This window comes from Drosophila melanogaster, chromosome X, assembly GCF_000001215.4.
Source record: "Drosophila melanogaster chromosome X".
NCBI lineage: Eukaryota > Metazoa > Arthropoda > Insecta > Diptera > Drosophilidae > Drosophila > Drosophila melanogaster.
This window is the reverse complement of record NC_004354.4, coordinates 8,159,404-8,184,398: the sequence shown is the minus strand read 5'-3', so window position 1 is coordinate 8,184,398 and position 24,995 is coordinate 8,159,404. Positions and strand designations below refer to the sequence as shown.

Genomic DNA, 24,995 nt, shown 5'->3' with positions numbered 1-24,995 from the left:
ATATATGAACAACAAACATTTTGAGGTATGCCACTTTGATTTCCGATTTATATAAGTTGAGTTATGGACTTCAGAACTTCAGTCTTGGGGCATTTTTCAACTTTTTCGAATTTCCGACATCATAAAAATGACAAAAAAATTTTGAAAAAATAAATTTCCAATTTTGAATGCAGATTTTTAGAGAATTCAATCACAAACATTTTGAGGTATGCCACTTTGAAATGCGATCGATATAAGTTGAGTTATGGACTTCAGAACTTCAGTCTTGGGGCATTTTTGATTTTTTAGAATTTCCAACATCATAAAAATGACAAAAAAAATTTTGAAAAAATAAATTTCCAAATTTCAATGCAGATTTTTAGAGAATTCAAACACAAACATTTTGAGGTATGCCACTTTGAAATGCGATCGATATAAGTTGAGTTATGGACTTCAGAACTTCAGTCTTGGGGCATTTTTCAACTTTTTCGAATTTCCGACATCATAAAAATGACAAAAAAATTTTGAAAAAATAAATTTCCAAATTTGAACGCAGATTTTTAGAGAATTCAATCACAAACATTTTGAGGTATGCCACTTTGAAATGCGATCGATATAAGTTGAGTTATGGACTTCAGAACTTCAGTCTTGGGGCATTTTTGATTTTAAGATCCAACATCATAAAAATGACAAAAAAAATTTTGAAAAAATAAATTTCCAAATTTCAATGCAGATTTTTAGAGAATTCAAACACAAACATTTTGAGGTATGCCACTTTGAAATGCGATCGATATAAGTTGAGTTATGGACTTCAGAACTTCAGTCTTGGGGCATTTTTGATTTTTTAGAATTTCCAACATCATAAAAATGACAAAAAAAATTTTGAAAAAATAAATTTCCAAATTTCAATGCAGATTTTTAGAGAATTCAAACACAAACATTTTGAGGTATGCCACTTTGAAATGCGATCGATATAAGTTGAGTTATGGACTTCAGAACTTCAGTCTTGGGGCATTTTTCAACTTTTTCGAATTTCCGACATCATAAAAATGACAAAAAAATTTTGAAAAAATAAATTTCCAAATTTGAACGCAGATTTTTAGAGAATTCAATCACAAACATTTTGAGGTATGCCACTTTGAAATGCGATCGATATAAGTTGAGTTATGGACTTCAGAACTTCAGTCTTGGGGCATTTTTGATTTTTTAGAATTTCCAACATCATAAAAATGACAAAAAAAATTTTGAAAAAATAAATTTCCAAATTTCAATGCAGATTTTTAGAGAATTCAAACACAAACATTTTGAGGTATGCCACTTTGAAATGCGATCGATATAAGTTGAGTTATGGACTTCAGAACTTCAGTCTTGGGGCATTTTTGATTTTTTAGAATTTCCAACATCATAAAAATGACAAAAAAATTTTGAAAAAATAAATTTCCAAATTTGAACGCAGATTTTTAGAGAATTCAATCACAAACATTTTGAGGTATGCCACTTTGAAATGCGATCGATATAAGTTGAGTTATGGACTTCAGAACTTCAGTCTTGGGGCATTTTTGATTTTTTCGAATTTCCGACATCATAAAAATGACAAAAAAATTTTGAAAAAATAAATTTCCAAATTTGAACGCAGATTTTTAGAGAATTCAATCACAAACATTTTGAGGTATGCCACTTTGAAATGCGATCGATATAAGTTGAGTTATGGACTTCAGAACTTCAGTCTTGGGGCATTTTTCAACTTTTTCGAATTTCCGACATCATAAAAATGACAAAAAAATTTTGAAAAAATAAATTTCCAAATTTGAACGCAGATTTTTAGAGAATTCAATCACAAACATTTTGAGGTATGCCACTTTGAAATGCGATCGATATAAGTTGAGTTATGGACTTCAGAACTTCAGTCTTGGGGCATTTTTGATTTTTTCGAATTTCCGACATCATAAAAATGACAAAAAAATTTTGAAAAAATAAATTTCCAAATTTGAACGCAGATTTTTAGAGAATTCAATCACAAACATTTTGAGGTATGCCACTTTGAAATGCGATCGATATAAGTTGAGTTATGGACTTCAGAACTTCAGTCTTGGGGCATTTTTCAAGTTTTTCGAATTTCCGACATCATAAAAATGACAAAAAAATTTTGAAAAAATAAATTTCCAATTTTGAATGCAGATTTTTAGAGAATTCAACCACAAACATTTTGAGGTATGCCACTTTGAAATGCGATCGATATAAGTTGAGTTATGGACTTCAGAACTTCAGTCTTGGGGCATTTTTGATTTTTTTCGAATTTCCGACATCATAAAAATGACAAAAAAATTTTGAAAAAATAAATTTCCAATTTTGAATGCAGATTTTTAGAGAATTCAATCACAATCATTTTGAGGTATGCCACTTTGAAATGCGATCGATAAAAGTTGAGTTATGGACTTCAGAACTTCAGTCTTGGGGCATTTTTCAACTTTTTCGAATTTCCGACATCATAAAAATGACAAAAAAATTTTGAAAAAATAAATTTCCAATTTTGAATGCAGATTTTTAGAGAATTCAATCACAATCATTTTGAGGTATGCCACTTTGAAATGCGATCGATAAAAGTTGAGTTATGGACTTCAGAACTTCAGTCTTGGGGCATTTTTCAAGTTTTTCGAATTTCCGACATCATAAAAATGACAAAAAAATTTTGAAAAAATAAATTTCCAATTTTGAATGCAGATTTTTAGAGAATTCAACCACAAACATTTTGAGGTATGCCACTTTGAAATGCGATCGATATAAGTTGAGTTATGGACTTCAGAACTTCAGTCTTGGGGCATTTTTGAATTTCTGCAGGCTTCTTTTGATTCTTTAAAATGAATACTTATGGTAAGAGTATAGTTAATTCGATTGAACCCACCTTGCCCTGGGACGAGGAGATCGTTGAGGCCGACGGCGTGCCCGAGGATTGTGCGCTTAAGTTGGAGCGGCTGCTGTTCGCTTGCATCGCGCAAGGCAGAGGCGCCACTTCAGCGGGGGCTCCTGTTCCCCCTTATCCGGTTGCTCTTCCTGTTGCTCCACGAGTTCAGCTGTCTAAGCTCCAAGACGAACTCCAATTGGCATCAAAGTCTCACCTGTTGGCTGCGCCTGACAATGGGTGGCGGAGAAGGAGATCAGATTCTGATGTGGATGTGGACTCGGATTCGGATTCGGATTCGTATTCGGAAGTGGAGACAGAGATGGCACCCAAAACCAGGTGGCACTGATGCTCATGGCGCCCGTAGTCGAATGTCATCAGATCGAAAGCATTACGTCTTTGGATTGCAGCTAAATACAACAGCTTGATTTGGTTAACGCTCTTAGTCGAATAGTTCCTTAGTAAGACTTGGTGTTCTGAAAGGAATGGAAATGGAATGGAAATACTACTTCTTAGATCTCTGACATAAAGTTAAATCTAGTTAATGTTTTTAGCTTAAATTTAACACGCTGGCTGCTCTTTTGTTTGCTCGATTGTTCATTTACTCTCTCTCTCTCTCTATCTCTTGAGTTTGTCTGGAATAAAGTTCTGTCTCTTCCGCGGAGCGAGGAAAAATCAACAGAAAAAAAGGAAAGAAGCTCTGCCAGCAGCGCAGTCGCCGCGCAGCCGCAGCGCAGCAGCAGCGCTGGCAGTTGACTCTGAAATGGCCAAAAATAGGGCTAGGTCATCCACATCGTGTTACCACTCATGCAACACAAAAAAGAAAAAATAAATGCACAGAGAAAAATGTCATTAATTTAAATAGTCTTAAGTGTTTTAAGTGCTCAAGGGGCTGCCTAAAAGTCAAGGTTTTTTTTTTTTAAATAATGAGTTAAATATGAAAAATAATATGTGTACACCTTGAAAAAGAACTATGTTTTCTTGAAACCAAACAAAAGCAAGTGTAAGACTAACAAATGGCACTGATATCAGGCCACAAGAAAAATCATAGCATACTTATGGACAGCTCTCTTTCAAGTTTTAAACGCTTGACAGCTAATTTCGAGTGATTTTCGCGACTTTAGCCACTAAAACAGTTTGCCAGCAATGGTAAATATGTAAAGCATCCGCATTTTCGAGTGTGCAAAGTATAGTACAATGAATGCTTTGCATGGACAAGGACAAAGGCGATGCCGAATATCCTTTGGATGCTGCAGTCACGCCCATCGAAAAAAAAGGGGCGACAGCGTTTCCATGCCAAGGGCATGGCTCGTAGCACCCCATTACCATTACCAAACGACGCCCACTTGCCACCAACCACCCGATGGCCATCCACCCGGTTTTTCGCCACTTTCGCAGCGTTTTTTTGGATCCCAAGCACAAGCACATTTTGCGGCGCAGACATAACCTCAACTTCTTGCGCGCTGCTTACCACGCTGCCGGCGTCGCAGTCGGCGTCGCGGCTACCAGCGGCAGAGGCAACAGCTTTACATGGATTTATGTCTATATGTGTGCGTGTATGTATGTGTTTGCCTTTGTGTAAAAATGTGTGTCTGTGTGGGTTTGTGTGAGTGAAGGCAGCCATCCGATTTTCCCCCGATTTTTCTTTTGGCAAAAGCGAAAATAGTGTCAAGGAAACTATTGAGAGACGGTAAAGAAATTAAATAATAGATTAAGTAAGCTGTCAGTCAGCGAGATTTGAGCCAAACTAATTTTAGACTAACAGTTTTACATTTTCATAGTGATAACAGCCTGCAAGCGAACGATTTTCGCTGATATCTTCTATTTTTCTGTTTTGGTTTTGCTTCTATCAGTTATTTGTTCCTTAATGCTTAACAATGTTTTCCCTGCCCTAAAGTTAATAGCATATGTTTAATCGTTTTAATTAACCAATAGTTTACCTCGGTTTTGCGCTGCTGAAACTGCAGTTTGTTGACTTAGGTGATTATTTTAAATTAGTTTTATTACTGGATCTATTTTGGCTTTTTTGTTGTGCGTTTCGTTTTCCTTAAAATTAACTTGATAATTTCTATAAATATATGTATATATATATTTTTTCTTTTAATTTTTTATTTACTCTTTTTTACTCATGTGCGTTTGCATCATTGCCCGTTTTACATTTTCGCCTTGGCTTCTCGCATTTCGATCATTATTTTGTTGTATTTCATTTCAGCCAGGGATTAAAGAACGGCAAAAAAAAGTTACCCAAAAAAAAAACAACAAGAAAATAGCGACACACACACGCGCGCGAAATCACACCCACACATACGCACGCACACACACGCACGCATACGCACACACACACACACACACTGAAAAACGCGCACGCGGCGGAAAAAAAATATGAGCAATTTTTTGTATTTTTTGGTTATATTTTGTGTTCAAATTAGTTGGTGCGTAAAGTTTATTATTTATGTATATTTTCAGTCCGGTTTCCGGTTTCTGCTACATTATTCGTGGGATTTCGTGCAAGATGGCGCATGCAAGACGCTACGCAAAATTTACGATTTTCTTAGCGAAGAGTTAGCTCTCTTTTCGGTTTCTATTGTGTGTGATTAGTTGCGTTTGCCGTATTTTTAGCCCGTTCCGGAGGATTTATTACGTGCAATCCGCCCGTGCGCTGCGCACGCCCGCGTCTGCCGCCGATTTGGAATTGCCACGACGTTGCGTTGAAATGTTGCGCGTAACTGAGTGGCACAGCCTGGTGCTGCCGCCGTTGCTGCTGCCACTTCTGCTGCTGCCGCTGCCGCTGCCGCTGCTGCTGCTGGTGATGCTGGCACACAGCCTCGCCGACCACTGCCGAGACTGCTCTCCTCTCCGGGCGAAGCGAGTGGCGTTTGCCCAGCGGTACAGGTCCTGGTCCTGGGCCGTAGTGTCCTGCGCCGCTCTGCTCCTGGCTCCGGATCCGGCAAAGGCTGTCACTACGACTACGGGAGTTGCGGATGTAGCGCCACATCAGCCAGCAGCCCGGTTTCGTTTCGGTTTCCATCGGCTCGGCACGAGTCGCTCTGTTGCCGAAGCACAGTGGGCCCAATCGGACCATAATTAGATGTTCAAAATTGGTTAATAATATTACAATATTTGTGCAACATAAATGTGAAGAAAATTATCTACGCTATGTTTCTAGCACTCGCTGCTTGTACATTTTTTAGCAATAAAACCTTGAAATATCATAAACATGTGTATAAAGATGTTGAGATGCATAAAATACACTAAATTACAACCAATTAGTTAATTATTGTTTTAAATTATCGGCTTAACTCTTTAAAATGTCATATTTTTATGGTTTTTGAGCGATTGATTAGCATTCCATTCCACTGTGCGATGCCGACGCTGGACCAAAAGGATGAACGGCGCAGCGTCGCAGCCGAAAGGACACGAGCGCCGCCGAACTTTTCAAGGGAGCGTAGCAGAGGGAGGGGACTTACTAAACACATGGCATGGACTAGGCCACCCAGCATCCACAAGCCACTAACACCCACCACCGACCCAATACACACCACCCACCACCCACACAAGGGCGCGTGTTGGGCGCCCGACGAGAGAGTCAGTGGCGTGGGTGGGGGGTTGGTGGTGTTGGTAGTGAGGATACACAGTATACACAGCGTTCCGTTCCGCGATGCAACAGCAACATCATCAGGCCATATCCGCATCGGCAAAACAGGCCAAACAGCCAAAGCGGCCAAAGCAGCAGCAGCAGCAGCAGCAGCTGTAAGCCCCCCTTTTCCATGGATTTCCCCGACTTCTCTGCAAAAATCATGCGCATCACGAAATAGCCGAATATCAAAACGGAAAACATATGACAGCGACATTCCATTTGAAACGTGATTTTAAATAATTATTTCACATTATGTGATTTAATCGAAGTGCATGACATTCGATATATTCAATCTTTAATAGTTTTAAATGAATGCAAGTGTTACAATAGCCCCATTGATGGTAGCATAATTTTCAGTTTGCATTGATAACGACTAAGTTCAATTATTTATTCGATTAAATATTAAGTTGTTAAGTTGTTAAAAACTGAAGAAGTTCAATTAATGCAATCGTTCTGGTTTACGGTACTTTAAATTCAGTTAATTTAAATTTACACATCAACAATGCTTTTGAGTTTTGCATGTATGTTAATAGGATTTAAATACTAAAATTTTTACATTTCAAGCACATTTCAAATTTGAATATTAACGGTCAATAAAATAATCGACATGATAAATACCAATATTGAAAATACTGAATAAGGTATTTTGAAATACCAAATATTTTGCGTTGCCCAACACCGTTTTGATGGCATTTTTTAGTACATTTGCGAATGGAACTAGTATAAATGCAGCAACTGGTTTATGTGAGCCACAACAAAATGATCGACAAAACCTTGTTCTACCACAAATATTAACAATTACCAATATAAAGGTATTTAAACAACTACCTTGATCACAATTTTAGTTAAAATTATGCCAACGAACTGGAACCAAAATCCCAGGTGAACCGCAAATGTAACCAGTTCACTCGGCTGGGTCCAAAGACCAGTTCAATTAAACTAGTTCACATTTGAACAGTGCAACTCTAGTTTTTTTTTTTTAATACATATGTGTTTAAAAAACATATGCAGAAACGGGCTAATAAAACGGATATAACCGATTGCACAGGATCAAGGATAGATCAAAATAACCGACGACGTTAACGGCGACTGCGACTGCGAGAGAGCGACCATGGTGTGCAGCAGCGCGTGTGCGTGTGTGTGTGTTTTGTACCGTGTTGTCTGATTGTGTGCCGTTGTTGTTGTGATTGTTGTTCTCGCTGTTGCTATTGTTTTTGCTCTTGTGCGTGTGGTCAACGGACGGACAGACGGACGGACAGTGGGACACAAGGAGAGTGGAGAATCCGAATCCGGTGGGCAGGAGAGCAGGATTAGCCGCAACATCCTTACCCGTAAGCTGACCCCACCCCACCCCCTTTGGCAACAAATATTACTAAGCTGCTGCTTCTTCTTCGCCCCTTTTGCGGTTTTATCTCTCTTTCACACACAGCGAAACAAAAGCAAGTTAAAAAGCGAAGGAAGCAAAGAGAAAACAACAAAAAAGGAAAAGAAGCAGAAAACAAAAACAAAGAAGAGATTCATGGTTTCCATGTCGCCAACTGTGCGCCTCTGATGCCCTCGCAGGTCTCCCGAGGATTGGACACCACCAACATGCTGCCGATCAGCGAGGAGCAGCAGCTGCAACAGCAGCAGCAGCAGCAGCAGTTAGAGCAACTGCATCATCCGCAGATACCAGAGATTCCCATACCAGATCTAGAGCAAGTCGAGACCCAGGTGGGCGATGGCAGCCTGTGGACCGCGCTGTATGACTACGATGCCCAGGGCGAGGATGAGCTGACACTGCGACGCGGCGAAATCGTTGTGGTCCTGTCCACGGACAGCGAGGTGTCTGGCGATGTGGGCTGGTGGACCGGCAAGATTGGAGATAAGGTGATTGATTACCTTTCTAACAATGAACCATTGAACTAAACCCCAATCTTTCTCCTGCAGGTCGGTGTCTTTCCCAAGGACTTTGTCACCGATGAGGACCCACTGCAACTGAATGTCTCGTCCGCCATTGGCGACATCCAGCCGCATGAGATCGAATACAATGAGCTGGACATCAAGGAAGTTATCGGCTCCGGTGGCTTCTGCAAGGTCCATCGTGGCTACTACGATGGCGAGGAGGTGGCTATTAAGATTGCCCATCAAACGGGCGAGGATGATATGCAGAGGATGCGGGACAATGTCCTGCAGGAGGCCAAACTGTTTTGGGCCCTCAAGCACGAAAATATAGCAGCCCTGCGAGGAGTATGTCTGAATACCAAACTCTGTCTGGTGATGGAGTATGCCAGGGGAGGAAGTCTCAATCGCATACTGGCTGGCAAGATACCACCCGATGTACTAGTCAACTGGGCCATTCAGATAGCCAGAGGCATGAACTATCTGCACAATGAGGCGCCCATGTCGATCATACATCGCGACCTCAAGTCCTCCAATGTGCTGATCTACGAGGCCATCGAGGGCAATCATCTGCAGCAGAAGACGCTCAAGATCACGGATTTCGGTTTGGCCAGGGAGATGTACAACACGCAGAGGATGAGTGCGGCGGGCACGTACGCTTGGATGCCACCGGAGGTCATCAGCGTTAGCACCTATTCCAAGTGAGCTCCATTTCTCTCACACTCTGTCGTCTGTCTTCCTAACTAACAAAACTCCTTACCCGCCAGATTCTCCGATGTTTGGAGCTACGGTGTCTTGCTGTGGGAACTGATAACGGGCGAGACGCCCTACAAGGGCTTCGATCCGTTGTCCGTGGCCTATGGCGTGGCTGTTAACACGCTGACATTGCCCATACCAAAAACCTGCCCCGAGACGTGGGGAGCCCTGATGAAGAGTAAGTGAACGCAATAGACAATGATCCTATACATATTATTGTAATATTTCATTATGTCCAAATCCCGCAGGCTGCTGGCAAACGGATCCGCACAAGCGACCGGGCTTCAAGGAGATTCTCAAACAGCTGGAGAGCATCGCATGCTCCAAATTCACCCTAACGCCCCAGGAGTCGTTTCACTACATGCAGGAATGCTGGCGAAAGGAGATCGCTGGAGTGCTACACGATTTGCGCGAAAAAGAAAAGGTACCAACTGTCTGGAAAACGCCAGGCAAACTGAAAATATAAACTCCCCCTACCTGTTTGAGTTGCTCTAGATCGTTTCTAGACCGTTCCTTGTTGGCCTTACGCCGCGCCCTTCAGTTCTTCCATAGTCGTTCCCCTCTTTCTCCCACTTGGTCGTTGTTGATGAAATTCTAATAATTTGGTATATACTCTCTCTCCAAAACAAAACAATACAAAATTCCCTTGTTTTACAATAAAACATCCAACGACGTTAAGCGTTTCCAAACCATCGAAGAGGTAAGCGCGTCCAACAGGTTTCTCTTGCCCGCCGTTTGCGTTTCAATTGCGTTGCGTTGCGTTTCGTTCTGTTGTTTCGTTTCGTTTCGTTACATTACTTTACTCTATTCTACATTACTTTACTCTATTCTATTTTACCCAAAGTTATCCTGTTTTTTTTTTATTATTGGCTGGATAACTCCCACGATAGAGCCGCACACAAGCCAACAGCTGCATGGTTTCTAGTTCCTAGTTAATGCTATTTTCTAGCACATGTCCCCGTGTACAGTGATCATGCTTAGCCCACACTAACCCGCCACGTTCCACCATGTTATCCCTTTTAATCCCGACAGGAACTGCGCAACAAGGAAGAGCAGCTGCTCAGGGTGCAAAACGAGCAGCGCGAAAAGGCGAATCTCCTGAAGATCCGGGAGCAGAATCTGCGCGAGCGTGAAAGAGTGTTGATCGAACGGGAGCTTGTCATGTTGCAGCCGGTGCCATCGAAACGCAAACACAAAAAGGGCAAAAAGGTATGTGAGTCAAATTAGCCAAAAAAAAATCTTGCATAACATATCTTATATCTATCTTTTAGAACAAACCACTGCAGATATCGCTGCCCACGGGCTTCCGGCACACGATTACGGCTGTACGCGACAAGGCGGAACAGCCGGGATCACCTTCCTTCTCCGGATTGCGCATCGTGGCACGTGAGTACTTTGTCTATCCCAGAGATCTGATTAATTTGAGGGTATTATATATAGTACAGTCCTATGATGAATTATACTTTTCAATCATGGTTTTATGGTATATTTGTTAGACTTAACTCTATGTACGTATGTCTCTGATGAGAATTCAGTGCATTATGCAGGTCTTTGAGATAAGATTAGGCATTAAGTAGACCCAAAATTAGAACAGGAGACTAGACGTCATGGCCATGGGAATGTAAGATACCACCTCGTATCGTTGGACAAATTGAACTAGATTATTTGCATATTTTTGTTATCATTATTTTTGAATTAATTTTTGTATATTTTATTGATTTGCCTTTGGTTTCTTCGTTATGTTCTTATGTTCCGTATTATTTTGATGACATTGGGGTGAATCAGTGACCGATGGGCACAAGGGCAAGACGTGGGGCCCGTCGACGATGCACCAGCGGGAGCGATCCCTATTGCCTTCGCAACTGAGCGGCGGTCAGCCGGAATGGCCCGCCCAGACCTCAACTCACTCCTCATTCAGCAAGAGTGCTCCGAATCTGGACAAGAAGCAGCAGCAGCAGAACCAGCAACAGGTGGCCTCGCTGACACCGCCGCCGGGTTTGGGAATTTTGGGTGGAAGTGGAGGCGCTGGTGGGACGCCGGCCACACCATTGTTGTACCCAGGTATACCCATTATACTAACGCGCCCCAACAACAACAACATTGGCAATTGTAAAGCCATCACCACCACCATCACAACTACCACCACCACAACCACCAACAACAACAACAACAACAACAACAGCATCTCCGCCAACAACAACAATCAGCTAAATAATATTAGTACTATTAATAGCAATAACAATAACAATCAAACTAACCTGACCTCCCAACCGAACACGATAATTGTCCTCCAAAACGGCCGGAACAACTCCAACAGCAGCACCACCAGTCAATCCCCAGCCAAGATCTACCATCGCGCCAGGAGCCAGGAGTACGGACTTGATCATCCGCTTGCTTATCAGCCACCACCACTCTATTTGGTAACGGATGACAGCTCGGAAACGGACACCGTTGCCAGTCCGACCGGTTGCTTTCACTTCCTGAAGTCCGGCAATTCATCGGCGGCCAGTGGTGCCGTGCATCTGCATCGCTTTGGCGGCAGTCTGGGCAACAGTCCAGCTGTGGGCAGAAAGAAGCATTCGCTGGACAGCAGCAGTCATCATCCGCCTGCGAACGGTAGCAATAGCTTTGCACTGCCCAACCAGTTAACTCTGCCATCGGAGGATAACAATACGTATGACCATGCCTTCTATCGGGATGTGATCAAAAAGATGTCCATGGCCAGCAGCGAAAGGGTAAACTCCAAATCCAGTGGCGACCTGACCATGTACAACTCCAGCACACCGCTGACTGCCAGGGATTGCGATGATGCGGAGGAGGCCTTCGAGGGTGGACGCTTTCAGCGTAACTTTTCCGGCTCGCAGTTTCCACGGCACTGCTTCTTCACCAGGCAGGAGGAGGAAGGGGAAGCAGAGGATGAGGACGCGGTGGCGGCGGAGGTGGACACAGCAGATGCGGATGCCGACGATGAGTGTCAAGTGCCCGCCAGTCAGATGCGCCAGAACTCCACCACGTCGCGCAAGAGTTCAGTGACCTTCCAGAGCGTCAGTTTCGAAGAGCCCGATTTTGTGGCCACGCCGCGAACGACTGCCAGATCGGATCTATATACATCCAGTGCCTCAATTAGCTTCGCCACCTACCGCTCCGCCTCGCCATCGCTGTCCTCATCGTCCACCACTGCGTCCGCCTCACCGTCCATTGCTTCTACGGAAGCCGTGAACGGCTATCACATGCAGGAGAACTCCATACTGAATACGCGTCGGATGCAAGATGTTCAGCCGCATCCCGATGTCATTAAGCTGCGGGCCCAGGAACAGCGCCAGCAGACCAAGAACCAAAAGAAGCAACGGCCCAAGCACATAACCAAATCCAAGTCTGTTGAGGCGCCAGTCGAGGGACAGCACCATGAACATGATGACCACAATGATCCCCAGCACCAGCATCACTCGGCTGGATCGAGCAAAATCCGTGCCCTTTTCAATCTCTTTACGCGCTCGCGAAAGAAGTACAGCAAGCTGGCGGAGCACAACATGGTCGGTGGACCCGAGTTCTGTGCCATTGATCCCTATCAAACCGATTTGGCGATGGGGGGCAGCAGTCGCTCTTTGAAGCGCAAAGGCAAAAAGCCGCAGACGCAATCCTGCGAGCAACTGGAGCGATGCTAAAGTCCCAGTTGTGCGCCGTGCTGCAGTGTTGCTGTTGGAGTTGGCCGCCAGATGAGAACCGCCTAATTAGCTCATTGTTTTATATTAAAACTGTAGACTAAGTCAGACGCAAAGGAAGAGCGAAGAGATGAAACAGCAGGCGAGGATTAGCCATAGCTAATGTGTGAAATTAGTAGGGCCCAGAGATACAGATACCTATCCGAATTCTTTCCGTCTAACGAAATCATAGAACTAAACAAAAAACCCCTCTGTCCGCGGTTGGCATTTCATAATAACCGAATTGTTCCTAACGAATGCAATATGTTGTGCGAAATTCACAAATCAAGTTAATCCCTAATTAGTCCAGTGATTTGTTTTGTTTTTTTTTTTGTGCCAGAGGAGTGGCTAGAAAATTGCAATGTGTAGCACAGAAGTGAGGACGAACTTTTGAGGATCAAACGGATAGATAGACTAACGCCGCTTGTACGTAGACAAACAGACACGGAGAGAAAAAACGTGTGCATGGGCCAATGGCAAAATATATTGAACTAAACCATATACATAAATGTGTAACAATTGGATTAACATTAAGCTATATTTATACCGATGCGTAAGTGCGTCCTTACACATTACACATTACACACATCTTAGTTGAACTAAGTTCTAGTTTTGTAGGAACTCGAACATTTTTTTGGAGTCCTTCCTCCTTTTTTTTCACCCCCTCAATCTTTGTAAGAGATATTTTCCAAAATTTCCATCGCTTGCGGCATTTCGTTTGGCTTAAGTACACTTAACGAAAAGTTGCGGTGCACATTAATTTTAATTTGATATTCGACTTTTTTGGTATTTTGAGCACAGTTTTATTTACATACATTTATTATGCAATCGGGTTTTCCATTTTATTTATTTATGATTTATTTCTACAAAAAAAAAAAAAAAAAAGCACAAGAATAATCGCGCAAAAGAAAGAAAGAAAAAAAAACCTGTGATCAAAAAACGATGATGAAACGAAAAGGAAATGATCATTTTTTTGTATTATTTTTATGAAAACTTTCAATTGTATATTTATACTTCATTTTACGATTTGTTCATTCTACGTTTAGTGCTCGATTCTATTTCAATGTACTTTGTATATTATTGTATTTTCCATGTTGGGGCCAAGCCAACCCCAAAAAAAAAAACAAACAAAAAAAAAAGAAGAACCAATACCCAGAAACAGAAATCCGACAATAAAACCAACTTAAGACAATCTGCCGACCAGTTTTGATTGCCTCGCAGCTAAAAAGCACAGAGAAAGTCCAATGATCCAAACTAACATTTAAATTACTTAAACTTATTTAAAGTGAAGCTATCTTTTAATGTCAATTTAACGTGAAAATGACTGAATGAAGAATGGATTTTCTCTGTGCATGAGCACAATCCACAATTTTGGACAGAGAGAGAGAGAGAGAGATTAACCTATTAATATAGGACGAACAGAGTCTCCTTGGTATGCGGTGGTTAAACTTTGGTGTTGCCTGCGGTTACTATCCAACTACTCTTGTACCCCCCGCCTCCGACTATCCGATTACCACCCGACTACCGACCATATCCCAGCCATCGTTCCCCCAAGCCAGTACCAACCATATGCCGTAACTCAATCATGTCTCATATCCGCCTTGGAATGCTGCCGATCGGACCGACCAGGCTACCAGGGCAATAGCAAGATGGATAACTGGCGTCCGGGTGCCACCAACATGCCGATTATGTCGCCATCGCCATATCTCCTCAGCCGCTTCACCAGCAACGTGCCACTGCCGACACTCTATGCCGGCGATTCGGCGCGCAAGCCGAAGCTTTCCGTGATCGAACTGTTGCTGTACAACATGGCATCCCTGCTGGCCGGAGTGGCGGCCGGATATGATGTTCGCATGTCGAACGTGTCGCCAGTGCATCCGACTTTGCTCAGCGAAGTGCCAGCTCTGAAGGCGGCACCAAAGGCAGCGATTACCGGAACGGAAGAGGTGGTGGAGGATTCACTGCCGGAACAGATCCTGGAACTGGAAGTAAATGTGCCACTGAAGCAGCAGGAGCTCAGGGAAAGCACGCCACGTAAGATAGTCACACAAGCAAGGTAAGTGCTAAATGAATCCGAAAGAGCGCGAATTCTTTATACACTATATACTCTATTCCTGCCCCCCAGATTTGGTGGCATTGAAGCTCCGGTCAGCAAATCGCAGCCCACATCTCTGGCCCGGCGCATCGGAGGCAGTCAGCCGTACTACACACCTGTGCAGCGGACACCACAGCATCAGTTGCACCATCACCACCAGCAGCAACAGCAACAGCAGCAGCACCATCATCATCATCCTCACCAGCCACAGCCAGTTCCATCGGCCGTGGTGACAACAGTAGCGCCATCACAGCCGCCAGCCGTGGTGAGTGCACTGTATGCCGGAACCCAGCCACCGACGCCATCGCCACGGCGTAAGCTGAGCAACAGCAGCTTTGGCAATGCCAATCCTCAAGCGGATGTCTTCGAGGAGTTTCGTGTGGGCGGTGGCATTGGTCCACCGCCACTTTATGCGCCAGCCGATTACCTGAGAAACGGACCCAGTTACTCCAACGATGGGGGAAACTACCGAAATGGTTACTTCGGTGAGTGGGCAAGCCATTAGACATTCGAGGAGAATCCTCCAATTTAAAATATACTAATTGCCCGTTGATAGGTTCCAATTACTTTCCATACCGGCCGGAGTTGAACTACAGCTACGAGCGTGACTGTAAATCGTATCCGGACTATTCCTACGACTATAACCATCGCCTGCCGGACTACTATGACTACCAGTATGAGGCGCCACCAGTGGTGCCGCTGCCCGTGACCGTTCCCTGTCCGGTGAGCCAGACCCGTACACCACCACCGCGGGTGCCACAGATGGGCGTAAGTGCGGCCGGACACCGACGCACTCCCTCAACCGTTTCGAACAATTCGAATGTACTGCTGGAGCACGAAGAGCTGCTGTGCTATGACTACAACAATCTCAATCTGAATGCGGAGTACGAGAGGGAATGCGAGCGGGAACGAGAGCTTGACCAGGTGCCGCCGCCGACAAAGCAGGAACTGTATGCAGGATCACCCAAGCTACTGAACCGCCTCATCCACAGTCCGTTGCCGATGACCAAGAGCAAATATGCCACGGCGGCGGTGACGCGACCAGCCAGTCTGCCCTTCGAGCAGCATGCGCTCTCGCTGGGCTATCAACAATCCGGAGCGGGTTCGGTGGTTGCTGCACTACCACCACCACTGGCCGGCCAGTCAAAGCTGCGCAGCTCGCTAAAGAAGTACAATAGTGGGAATGGTGGCAATGGGTCAACATCCTCGCAGCAGGGCACACCCACTAATCCCACGCCGCCGGACTCGTTGACCAGCGATGACAGCTCCTACTTGAGTGCCAAAGAGGGTTCCATTGGCTCCCAGCACAGTCGGGTGCGTTTCAGTCCGGAGGCCTATCTGGATGCCAATCCGCTGCCCGCCTTGGGACGTCGGATGACGGCACCGGCGATGCAGCTGCCACACCAACAGCAGCAGCAGCAACAACAACAACAGCAGAGACGCCAGCGACAGGCGTCCAGTGGCAGCACTCCGTCGCCATCGGCCTCATCCTCCTAGCAGTCGCGTCTGGCGCTAACCTTGCAGTTGGCGCGGAGTCCGGGCGCGGACATTGGGACCGGCGGAGGAGCCGCTGACTTGGCGCTGCATCAGCAGCGAGTACCATATCGCTGGTACTCGGGAGCTCGGCGATCTCGATCGGCGCACTATGAGTACCGCTTGTGAAAGAGCAGGACAGGCACATCCAGGCAAGCGAAAAAGAGAGGGTTAGCCATAGCAGCTGGAAGATCTGGGAGGCGATAACTCAAGTTCACAGAAAGCAATTGGAAGAGAAATGCAATATCAAAGCGCAGATAAATCAAATGGTTTTCAGGAAGAACTAGATACATACATATATATATATCTATATCAAACGGATGACAGTAGTTGAGATGGGGAATACTACGAAATATCCTTGTGGCTAAGATTCCAGATACTATAGGTTCTTGCAGAATTTGATACCCACTGTCTGTACATAAAAGTAGCTACCCAAGTTGTTTACACCCAAGTACATATATCAACTTCGATGTTAATGTTAGCCAACCTATAGGCAGGGAAGGAAATCTTCAGGAGATTCACACAAAGATACTCCCGATCGAAAAATGTGCCCGAGGATTCAGACATACACACCCATAGACCCATAGACTTGTGCAGCCCCCGACTTGTGCGATTTGCCTTAAAAGTAGAGTGAAGACTTCACTAGTTTTGCCTAATGACGGATTCCAAAACCAAATATATGTATATCACACATCCAAACGAATCCCAAATCCCTCGTATAAGATTAGCCGCCCCATCAACGGATGGCACGGATATGGCTGATATATACTCCCATTTATGTATTATACACCTAGGTATACCTATGTATAGTGACGAAGGCCTCCACTTGCGTTCTCCGATTTTTGATTCAGATTAAGTGCAGCCAGCTAGCTAGCAAGCCATCATCAACAACAATAATAGATAACAAACAATTAATTCCGAGGACACCGCATCCCGATCAAGACACACGCCAGCCGTAAGCTCCATTTTTAAGTCTGAAAAAAATGTTTATATATTCATATATATATATATATATATAGTTATAGACAACTAGATATAGACCGATATAGACGCGTTAACCCACAAAATCACTAGCTCTGAATTGAATACCAGTTTAACTCGATCGATTTACAATTACATATAATGGATATATACGAGTATATACATGCATATACATAAAGAAGCATATTGCTGCTGTTTTTTCCAAATACTGAATAGCTATGATATTGATATAATGGCAATGAATTTGAACTACCTTTGCATATATGTATGTATGTATGCCACGTACACAGATACTTATTATATAATCATGTTTGTTTGCAAAGTGGTTTTTTTTTTTCTATTGGAAATATCTCGAGATATTCCTCAAGTTTACCAATTGAGATAATACCGTGTATATACATATATCTTAAGATATTTCCAGAACATCCCGAACGCAGGATGCACAAAATAGCTACCTTCGACTTTCGAGGAGCTGAATCAAATTGAAGATTTCGTTACTCGACTCGTTTGCCACGCGACCAAAACCCCGAAACTCTGGGCTACATTTTCTTGGAGCTGGTGGCAGGCAATAGAGGCCTCCTCATATGCATATGCGCATAAATTAATAACTATAATTTAGACAAATTGTTGTTTATGCTCACACACAAAGCCGAAGTTAACCAAAAATAGGAACCGATTGAACCACAAAACCAAGCAATATAGCCACAAATATCTGCCCAAAAAAAAAAAAAAAAAAAAAAAAAAACAGAAGAAGAATGAAACCAGTTAACCTTTACATTTACCCACTAGCTTAATTGCATTTGCCTGCATTATTTATTAATTAGTCGGAAGGATGGGGTTCTTCGGGTTCTTAAGTTAAGTTTATTTGTATTTGCTGCTTAATTGCCTTTGAATTAGCAAGCGAACGAAATTGAATTGAAATCGAATTGAAAAGTTCGATTCTGATGGGGGGTTGGGAATAATGGGCGGTAGATTTGGGGGAGGGGCGAAAAGGACTCACAAATATGCAATAACAAAATGCTGCTTGTGACTTATGTTATGTACAAATTAGCAATTAACAATTGACGATTCATTTAAATCATTCAGAGACCAAAATGCGAAAATAAAAAACTATTTTTTATAGAAAAAAAAAAGTAACGAATCGAATCGAAATGAGGGTCAACTTTTAATTGGGCAGCCTATAAAAGAGGCCATTCGAATATTCCCAGGCGTCAAAAGTCCATCAGCCATGGCGGTGAGCACTCGTGTGGCCACAAAGCAGGAAGTGCCCGAATCCCGGCGAGCGTTTAGGAATCTCTTCAATTGCTTCTATGCCCTTGGCATGCAGGCACCGGATGGCAGTCGACCGACCACGAGCAGCACATGGCAACGCATCTACGCCTGCTTCTCGGTGGTCATGTACGTGTGGCAACTGCTGCTGGTGCCCACATTCTTTGTGATCAGCTATCGGTACATGGGCGGCATGGAGATTACCCAGGTGCTGACCTCCGCCCAGGTGGCCATCGATGCGGTCATTCTGCCGGCCAAGATTGTGGCACTGGCGTGGAATTTGCCATTGCTGCGCAGAGCAGAGCATCATCTGGCCGCCTTGGATGCGCGGTGCAGGGAACAGGAGGAGTTCCAATTGATCCTCGATGCGGTGAGGTTTTGCAACTATCTGGTATGGTTCTACCAGATCTGCTATGCCATCTACTCCTCGTCGACATTTGTGTGCGCCTTCCTGCTGGGCCAACCGCCATATGCCCTCTATTTGCCTGGCCTCGATTGGCAGCGTTCCCAGATGCAGTTCTGCATCCAGGCCTGGATTGAGTTCCTTATCATGAACTGGACGTGCCTGCACCAAGCTAGCGATGATGTGTACGCCGTTATCTATCTGTATGTGGTCCGGATTCAAGTGCAATTGCTGGCCAGGCGGGTGGAGAAGCTGGGCACGGATGATAGTGGCCAGGTGGAGATCTATCCCGATGAGCGGCGGCAGGAGGAGCATTGCGCGGAACTGCAGCGCTGCATTGTAGATCACCAGACGATGCTGCAGCTGCTCGACTGCATTAGTCCCGTCATCTCGCGTACCATATTCGTTCAGTTCCTGATCACCGCCGCCATCATGGGCACCACCATGATCAACATTTTCATTTTCGCCAATACGAACACGAAGATCGCATCGATCATTTACCTGCTGGCGGTGACCCTGCAGACGGCTCCATGTTGCTATCAGGCCACCTCGCTGATGTTGGACAACGAGAGGCTGGCCCTGGCCATCTTCCAGTGCCAGTGGCTGGGCCAGAGTGCCCGGTTCCGTAAGATGCTGCTCTACTATCTTCATCGCGCCCAGCAGCCCATCACGCTGACCGCCATGAAGCTGTTTCCCATCAATCTGGCCACGTACTTCAGTGTAAGTCCGCTCTACTATTAGTTACCATAGTTAGAGATGATAGGTTATGAATAACAATCTTGGCTTAAGAGTTAGAGGATTACCAACTGAGGACATACTCTTTCTATTTTCCAAATACAAAGCACATACCAATTTTCTTATCCTTAGCATGATGTTTATAGATTTTCCTCTATATTAATAATATTTTCTCCATATCTTTAGATAGCCAAGTTCTCGTTTTCGCTCTACACGCTCATCAAGGGGATGAATCTCGGCGAGCGATTCAACAGGACAAATTGAAGACCATTTATCGTTGATGCACTGAGAAATACATATATATAATCTATCAAATTTCGCATAATATGCGTATCTATATATATATGTATCTATAGGATGCGCTAGTTTTAGGGATTTTAAATCCCAACTGTAGCTTGATTATCCATTCCAATATGATACACACTGTATTGTAAGCAAATAAATTAGAACACGATGTGCCAATTTGTTTTTTGTAGTGTATTCCCTGCTGTAGATATCAAGTAGATACCGAATTAAAAGCGAAATCAATAATGATCGCTAATCGGCCAGAACAGAAGCCTGCTAACCACCGAATCGCATTGGCGCACCTCTATTCCCGATCCCCAAACCCCGATCACCGCTATCGCAATACTCATCCACTTTTTTGCATCCCAAGGCGAAGCACCTGTCAGGAGCGGAGTGGCCACCTCTTCGTCGCCATCTCCATGCCAGATCCACTTGGCCACCGATTTCTGGCCCAATTCGTAGTGGTGACCACACTTTGTTGTGCTTTACCGTTGGCCCGTGCACTCAGCGAAAAATGTATATGTTATATATGTTTATATTATTGTATAGTATCAAGATCTCAAATCAGATATATAAACGTTGCTTGGAATATATGTATATAGTTATGTTATAAAATTAGTTATAAATACCTTTTTCTAGATTGAAATCAACTTTTTCTGCGTGTAGCTGTTGGCCAAAGTGGGGAAAAGTGGAATGGAAAGGCTGGCTTTCCCAGTCTGGTTCTCAAATTCTGGCCAAGCTGGAGATATTCGAGGCTGGCCAAATGTTCTTCTGCTCTCGAGCCGACAGGTTCTGCTTATTTTTCGGTCCGTCGCGAAGTTGCTTTCGTCGGAAATGTGTGTGAAAATTATGTTTTATGTTCAGTGGATTAGTGGCCAGTGCTGATCCTGCTCCTAAATTGCAGCCATAAGATACATTTCCATCTGAGGATCATCGGGATGGTAAGTTTGAACTTGCTTTACTTACGTTTCATATGTTTGGGAAAGAAAAAAAGGAGGCAAAGTCGCATTTGCATCCACATCCAGCAGATCCAGTTTGTGCTGGCTACTCTTGCACTTGGCCTTCGCCTATTTTCACTTTGTGGGCCAACAGGTTTTCCTTTTGGCATGTGCCACATTCGCCGAAAGTAAACCACCTACAAAAAAAAAAAAAACAAAGTAGACCGCAGGGAATGCACTCGAAAAATGCCTCAAAATCGAGTTCTTAGCATTGTAAATATATAAATATAATCGAAAATATTGGTATGATGTATCTGAAACTTATTGCTGTAGTTTTTATATTATATAATATAATTTAGAATTAAGCAATTGATCAGAATTTCCAAGTATTAGGGAATTAATCATATAGAATATTTGAAAAATTGTTAGGTTTAAGAAATCGGTGTGTTTCGAAAACGTAGTGTTGTAAAAGTGTATGTTATGTCGAAATGTCACAAAAATGATTCGAGAAGCAGGATAATCAGGAACCTTCGAGTTTAAAGTACATATAAGCGGGTTATTTGCAGCCGTTCAAAATTCAAGTTGCCACCTTTCCAAATTTCATTTGCTCCGCCTGGAGATTGGATCACTGGATCTTCGGTGGTCATCGTTGCCATCGCCCAAAACATCACCATCACTATGAGCCGACAATTTATGCATTTACCGCTTCACAGCCGGCTGCGCCGTTTGAGAAGCGGATTGGAACCGCCATCCGGCAATGTCGTGGATGACAGAATGTGCTGGATTTGCCTGAGGGGCGATGAGGATCACCGCCGAAGGGATTGGGTGCATCCGTGTCGCTGTCGCGGCACCAATAAATGGGTGCACGAGGCCTGTCTGAGTCGCTGGATCGATGAGAAGGAGATGCTATCGCCGGGTGCTCCCGTGACGTGCACCCAATGCCGCACGGAGTACATTATAGTGATGCCGCCACTATGCCGCTTCGATGCCATGCTGGAGCGACTGGACAAGGGCTGCGATCGTATGTGTCCCAGTGTTCTGATGGGCATCCTGGCGGCCACCGTTTACTTCTCCGCGGTGATCTACGGAGCACTCACCGTGCTCCAACTGGCCGGCTACAGCACGGGCATGAAGCTGCTCCAAGAGGATCCCTCGCTGCTGATGATTGTGCTGCCATCGGTGCCGACGCTCCTACTTCTCAGCAGGCTTGTGCGCTGGGAGGACTGCGTGATCCGTTGGCTGCGTCGGCGCAAACGTAGCGCCATTCCCGCCGAGCAACTGGATGCTGTGGGTCTACCCCTGCCCGGTGCTCCGCTGAGCGATGAGTACTTCGATGAGCTGGAGCGCGAGTATCCGGCCTCGGATGGCCTAATTGGCGGTAACTTGGCAACGGAGCAACTTGGTCGCGCCTCCACCAGCTTCTGCATTGCCCTAAGTCTGCCCACCATTTCCGTGGTGCTGGGACAGAAGCTCTTCGGCAGGATCTACGAGGAGAACAAGTTATTGAGCATCCTCCTGGGCGGACTGACCTTTGTGACCATCAAGGGATTGGCCAGTATCTTCCTTAGCCAGTCGCAGTATCAACAGAGGCGCCACAGATTCGTCATGGACTACACTCCTCGCAATCGTATCAACTATCAGTCCCGGTAGCGCTGAAGGCATCTAGAATCTGCAGGCATCCATCAGTTACAACAAAGATCCACTGATCCTTATTTAGTTTTTTCTTTTATAGAATGGCCAAAAATCAATAAATTAGTATAAGTTGCCAAATATTTATTAACAATTGTTTGAGAAATTCCAAAAAAATTAAGTAGCTCCAGTTCACCGGAGTTGGCATGTCCAGGACTTTGAACGACGGACGGCACCTGGCCGAGATCAGTGTCCTTGGCCATATATAAAATAAAAATCTAAATGGCGGCTAAAGCCCGCCTAACTGCTCCCAACCGGTTGCTCAGATTCCGGACGATATTCATGATCCTGATACGCGATCTCTGGACCATCGAAGGACCCGGATGCTCCAGCTCAATACATTTGCCCGGCCAGACGAACATTATGTTGGAGGCCACCGCCTCGTCGAAGAGGAGCAGATAGCAGGGTCGCAGTGACAGCGATTCCTGCACAAAGTACTCGAGAAAATGCTTCTCCGGCGAATGGGCAATGGATTCGTCCAACTCCGAGGGTAGTTCGCATATGACCAGTGCCCTTTGCGGTGCAGTGAGCGTGGAGTTCCGCCAGCACAGCGAGCTTGAATTTCCAGACTGCTCCCTCTCTGCAATGGATTGGCTGGACGATTGCTCCTCCGACTGGACATGCTGCTGCTGCGGCAGCGAGCTCAGCTCGTCGCAGTGAACCAAGGCTGTTTCCGGTTGGGCATACAAACGAATGGCAACACCTGGCGGTTGCTCCAGACGTCCAGTGGCCAGGAAACGATATAGGTACTGAAAGGGCAAGCCCAGATAGGCGTAACTGGATCTTGGCCTTGGACTCGAATCGCCCAGCCGCTGAACATTCCGCTCATAACTGATGCTCAGCAGATGGCCGGGCTCCAAGGTGGGTCGTGCCAGGCCCAGAAAGCGGCAAAGTCGCCGCAAATGCAATCCCGACATGCGGCGCAGAGTGGGCGACGAGGGCGTGGCCACCAGGATCCAGTGCAGCAAATGCAGGGCGTCCACATCGTCCGGCATCAAAGCGGCATACTGCTCGTCAGTACTGGGGCAGTCCAACATGATGCGACAGGAGGGCCAATTATCGGCGACGGCGTGACGCAATCGATCCACTTGGCAGCCGGAGCCTGGTGCCGCTTGAAATTGTGGCGGCACCGGAATGAGAGTTCTCTCGTGCTCCACACTGCTGGCCGCCGCCGTGAAGATCAACAGGCGAATGTCACTGGCCTGAGGCTGAGCTCGCAGCGCGTCCCGAACCTCAGACATTGCACGCTGGAGCGGAATAGGACGTGAGGATACCGGCGGAGGTACTTTTCCCTTGCTTTTGTGGTTAATAGGGTTGGAAGTCAGTGGGATAAGGACTTTGGACAGTGACGAAACCAATGCTTACTTAAACGCTAAAACGCCATCGTGTGGCTCATCCGGCTGGAGTTTGGTTCTGGGCTTGGTAACGGGTATCGGCAGGGGTCGAGGATTGAGGATCGGATTGAGACTGTTGGGCACCATGCCCATCGGCATTGTTGTGTCCATGTCCGGCAGCGATTTTTTTTCACGTGCAACACACAATGCCAAATAAATCTAAAATATCGCACTAACTCTTCTAAAATTTTGACAAAGCAAATATAGTTTCGAAAACTCTGAAAACTCAACGGCGAGCTACTTGGTGATTCAATGTTGATTGATTTTGAAACGGAAAAACACAACCATGATTAACAATTAATATTATTAATATTGTTTTTAATTTCCAAATTGCGTGAGAATATCACTTTCCATTTGCAAATCGACAAATAGTTTTCGTGACGTAACTATTTGCGAAAATCAGCAAATAAACTGCTTGCGCATAACAATTCGAATGCATTGAGTATACGCACTGTTGTACTACGAGTATACATACGTACCTCAAACCAAAGTCGAGTTTACGCGAAAAAAAAAACGAAAGCTACGATTACGATGGGATGCGATGACATTGAATCCAAATGGCAGGAAGTATTTACAAGCTCCAATACGGACGGGCCCCTCTGTTGTAAACGGCCAATCAATCAATAGTGAATAATAATAATACAAAATATTTATTTATATTTAATTGCGTCACGTTGCTGAATGCTGAATGCTGATTATAATGCTGGACTCTCTTGAACTAGACCTCACACTGTGCTATATTTTTGCCAGCTTAACTACACCAAACAAAAAGGCCTGGGAAAACTTCAGTGTGGCCTTTATATACAATATATATCATCAT

General features: G+C 44.6%; 6 protein-coding genes and 1 long non-coding RNA gene across 17 annotated transcripts in view; 4 read left to right on the top strand and 3 right to left on the bottom strand.

Moving 5' to 3' along the window:
* The window catches only part of sdt (stardust), a 61,926-nt gene extending 56,076 nt beyond the window's left edge, over positions 1–5,850 (bottom strand). For 4 of the 6 annotated variants that reach the window (NM_001272397.1, NM_001298082.1, NM_001038746.3 and 1 more), the window contains exons 1-2: positions 4,819–5,850; positions 2,882–3,354 (exon numbers count right to left, since the gene is read on the bottom strand). In NM_001272397.1, the coding sequence (NP_001259326.1) occupies positions 2,882–2,968 (87 nt within the window). In that variant the 5' untranslated portion in view covers positions 2,969–3,354; positions 4,819–5,850. The remainder of the gene's footprint in view (positions 1–2,881; positions 3,355–4,818) is intronic. The other 2 variants (NM_001258647.1, NM_001258645.1) reach the window with 2 other exon arrangements.
* A 1,363-nt stretch (positions 5,851–7,213) lies between these two features.
* Positions 7,214–14,170, top strand: slpr (slipper). Of its 4 annotated transcripts, none has more exons than NM_001201631.2 (9): positions 7,214–7,327; positions 7,527–7,846; positions 7,945–8,384; positions 8,445–9,097; positions 9,164–9,330; positions 9,401–9,576; positions 10,185–10,361; positions 10,424–10,538; positions 10,938–13,720. In NM_001201631.2, the coding sequence occupies exons 3-9, from the start codon at positions 8,106–8,108 to the stop codon at positions 12,815–12,817; spliced, it is 3,447 nt and encodes a 1,148-aa protein (NP_001188560.1). In that variant the 5' UTR covers positions 7,214–7,327; positions 7,527–7,846; positions 7,945–8,105; the 3' UTR covers positions 12,818–13,720. The 4 variants fall into 4 exon arrangements, with proteins under 4 accessions (NP_001188560.1, NP_001188558.1, NP_001188559.1 ...); NM_001201629.2 differs by adding an exon at positions 9,832–9,852 and having other exon boundaries at positions 7,214–7,846; NM_001201630.2 differs by having other exon boundaries at positions 7,214–7,846; positions 10,938–14,170.
* Positions 14,133–18,566, top strand: CG2278 (uncharacterized protein). 3 transcript variants are annotated; one of them, NM_132229.2, is made up of 3 exons: positions 14,339–14,909; positions 14,979–15,433; positions 15,505–17,458. In NM_132229.2, exons 1-3 carry the CDS (start codon positions 14,503–14,505, stop codon positions 16,443–16,445), a joined length of 1,803 nt encoding a protein of 600 aa, NP_572457.1. In that variant the 5' UTR covers positions 14,339–14,502; the 3' UTR covers positions 16,446–17,458. The 3 variants fall into 2 exon arrangements, with proteins under 3 accessions (NP_001285009.1, NP_572457.1, NP_001259325.1); NM_001298080.1 differs by having other exon boundaries at positions 14,133–14,909; positions 15,505–18,566.
* Positions 18,567–18,690: 124 nt separating this feature from the next.
* Positions 18,691–20,133, top strand: Or7a (Odorant receptor 7a; the record flags this gene model as incomplete). The annotated part of the gene is made up of 2 exons (NM_078526.1): positions 18,691–19,854; positions 20,056–20,133. The coding sequence occupies 2 exons, from the start codon at positions 18,691–18,693 to the stop codon at positions 20,131–20,133; spliced, it is 1,242 nt and encodes a 413-aa protein (NP_511081.1).
* A 685-nt stretch (positions 20,134–20,818) lies between these two features.
* Positions 20,819–21,098, bottom strand: lncRNA:CR45536 (long non-coding RNA:CR45536). Its single transcript, NR_123836.2, has one exon. It is a non-coding gene; the product is annotated as a long non-coding RNA:CR45536 (long non-coding RNA).
* Positions 21,099–21,606: 508 nt separating this feature from the next.
* Positions 21,607–22,859, top strand: CG10761 (uncharacterized protein). Its single transcript, NM_132228.3, has one exon. It carries the CDS (start codon positions 21,771–21,773, stop codon positions 22,740–22,742), a length of 972 nt encoding a protein of 323 aa, NP_572456.1. The 5' UTR covers positions 21,607–21,770; the 3' UTR covers positions 22,743–22,859.
* CG15337 (uncharacterized protein) lies at positions 22,847–24,345 on the bottom strand. Its single transcript, NM_132227.2, has 2 exons — positions 24,147–24,345; positions 22,847–24,077 (listed from the first exon to the last, which is right to left on the bottom strand). Exons 1-2 carry the CDS (start codon positions 24,284–24,286, stop codon positions 23,000–23,002), a joined length of 1,218 nt encoding a protein of 405 aa, NP_572455.1. The 5' UTR covers positions 24,287–24,345; the 3' UTR covers positions 22,847–22,999.
* Positions 24,346–24,995: the final 650 nt, after the last annotated feature.

Excerpts from the sequence above, each read along its gene's own strand:
- CG15337 (NM_132227.2), bottom strand. The coding sequence starts at position 24,286 with ATGGACACAACAATGCCGATGGGCATGGTGCCCAACAGTCTCAATCCG. Across the intron at positions 24,078-24,146 it reads GATGGCGTTTTAGCGTTTAA|CAAGGGAAAAGTACCTCCGC; the intron begins GTAAGCATTGGT and ends TAACCACAAAAG.
- CG2278 (NM_001298080.1), top strand. The coding sequence starts at position 14,503 with ATGGATAACTGGCGTCCGGGTGCCACCAACATGCCGATTATGTCGCCA. Across the intron at positions 14,910-14,978 it reads AAGATAGTCACACAAGCAAG|ATTTGGTGGCATTGAAGCTC; the intron begins GTAAGTGCTAAA and ends CCTGCCCCCCAG. Across the intron at positions 15,434-15,504 it reads CTACCGAAATGGTTACTTCG|GTTCCAATTACTTTCCATAC; the intron begins GTGAGTGGGCAA and ends GCCCGTTGATAG.
- slpr (NM_001201629.2), top strand. The coding sequence starts at position 8,106 with ATGCTGCCGATCAGCGAGGAGCAGCAGCTGCAACAGCAGCAGCAGCAG. Across the intron at positions 8,385-8,444 it reads CCGGCAAGATTGGAGATAAG|GTCGGTGTCTTTCCCAAGGA; the intron begins GTGATTGATTAC and ends TTTCTCCTGCAG. Across the intron at positions 10,362-10,423 it reads AACACAAAAAGGGCAAAAAG|AACAAACCACTGCAGATATC; the intron begins GTATGTGAGTCA and ends TCTATCTTTTAG.
- CG10761 (NM_132228.3), top strand. The coding sequence starts at position 21,771 with ATGAGCCGACAATTTATGCATTTACCGCTTCACAGCCGGCTGCGCCGT.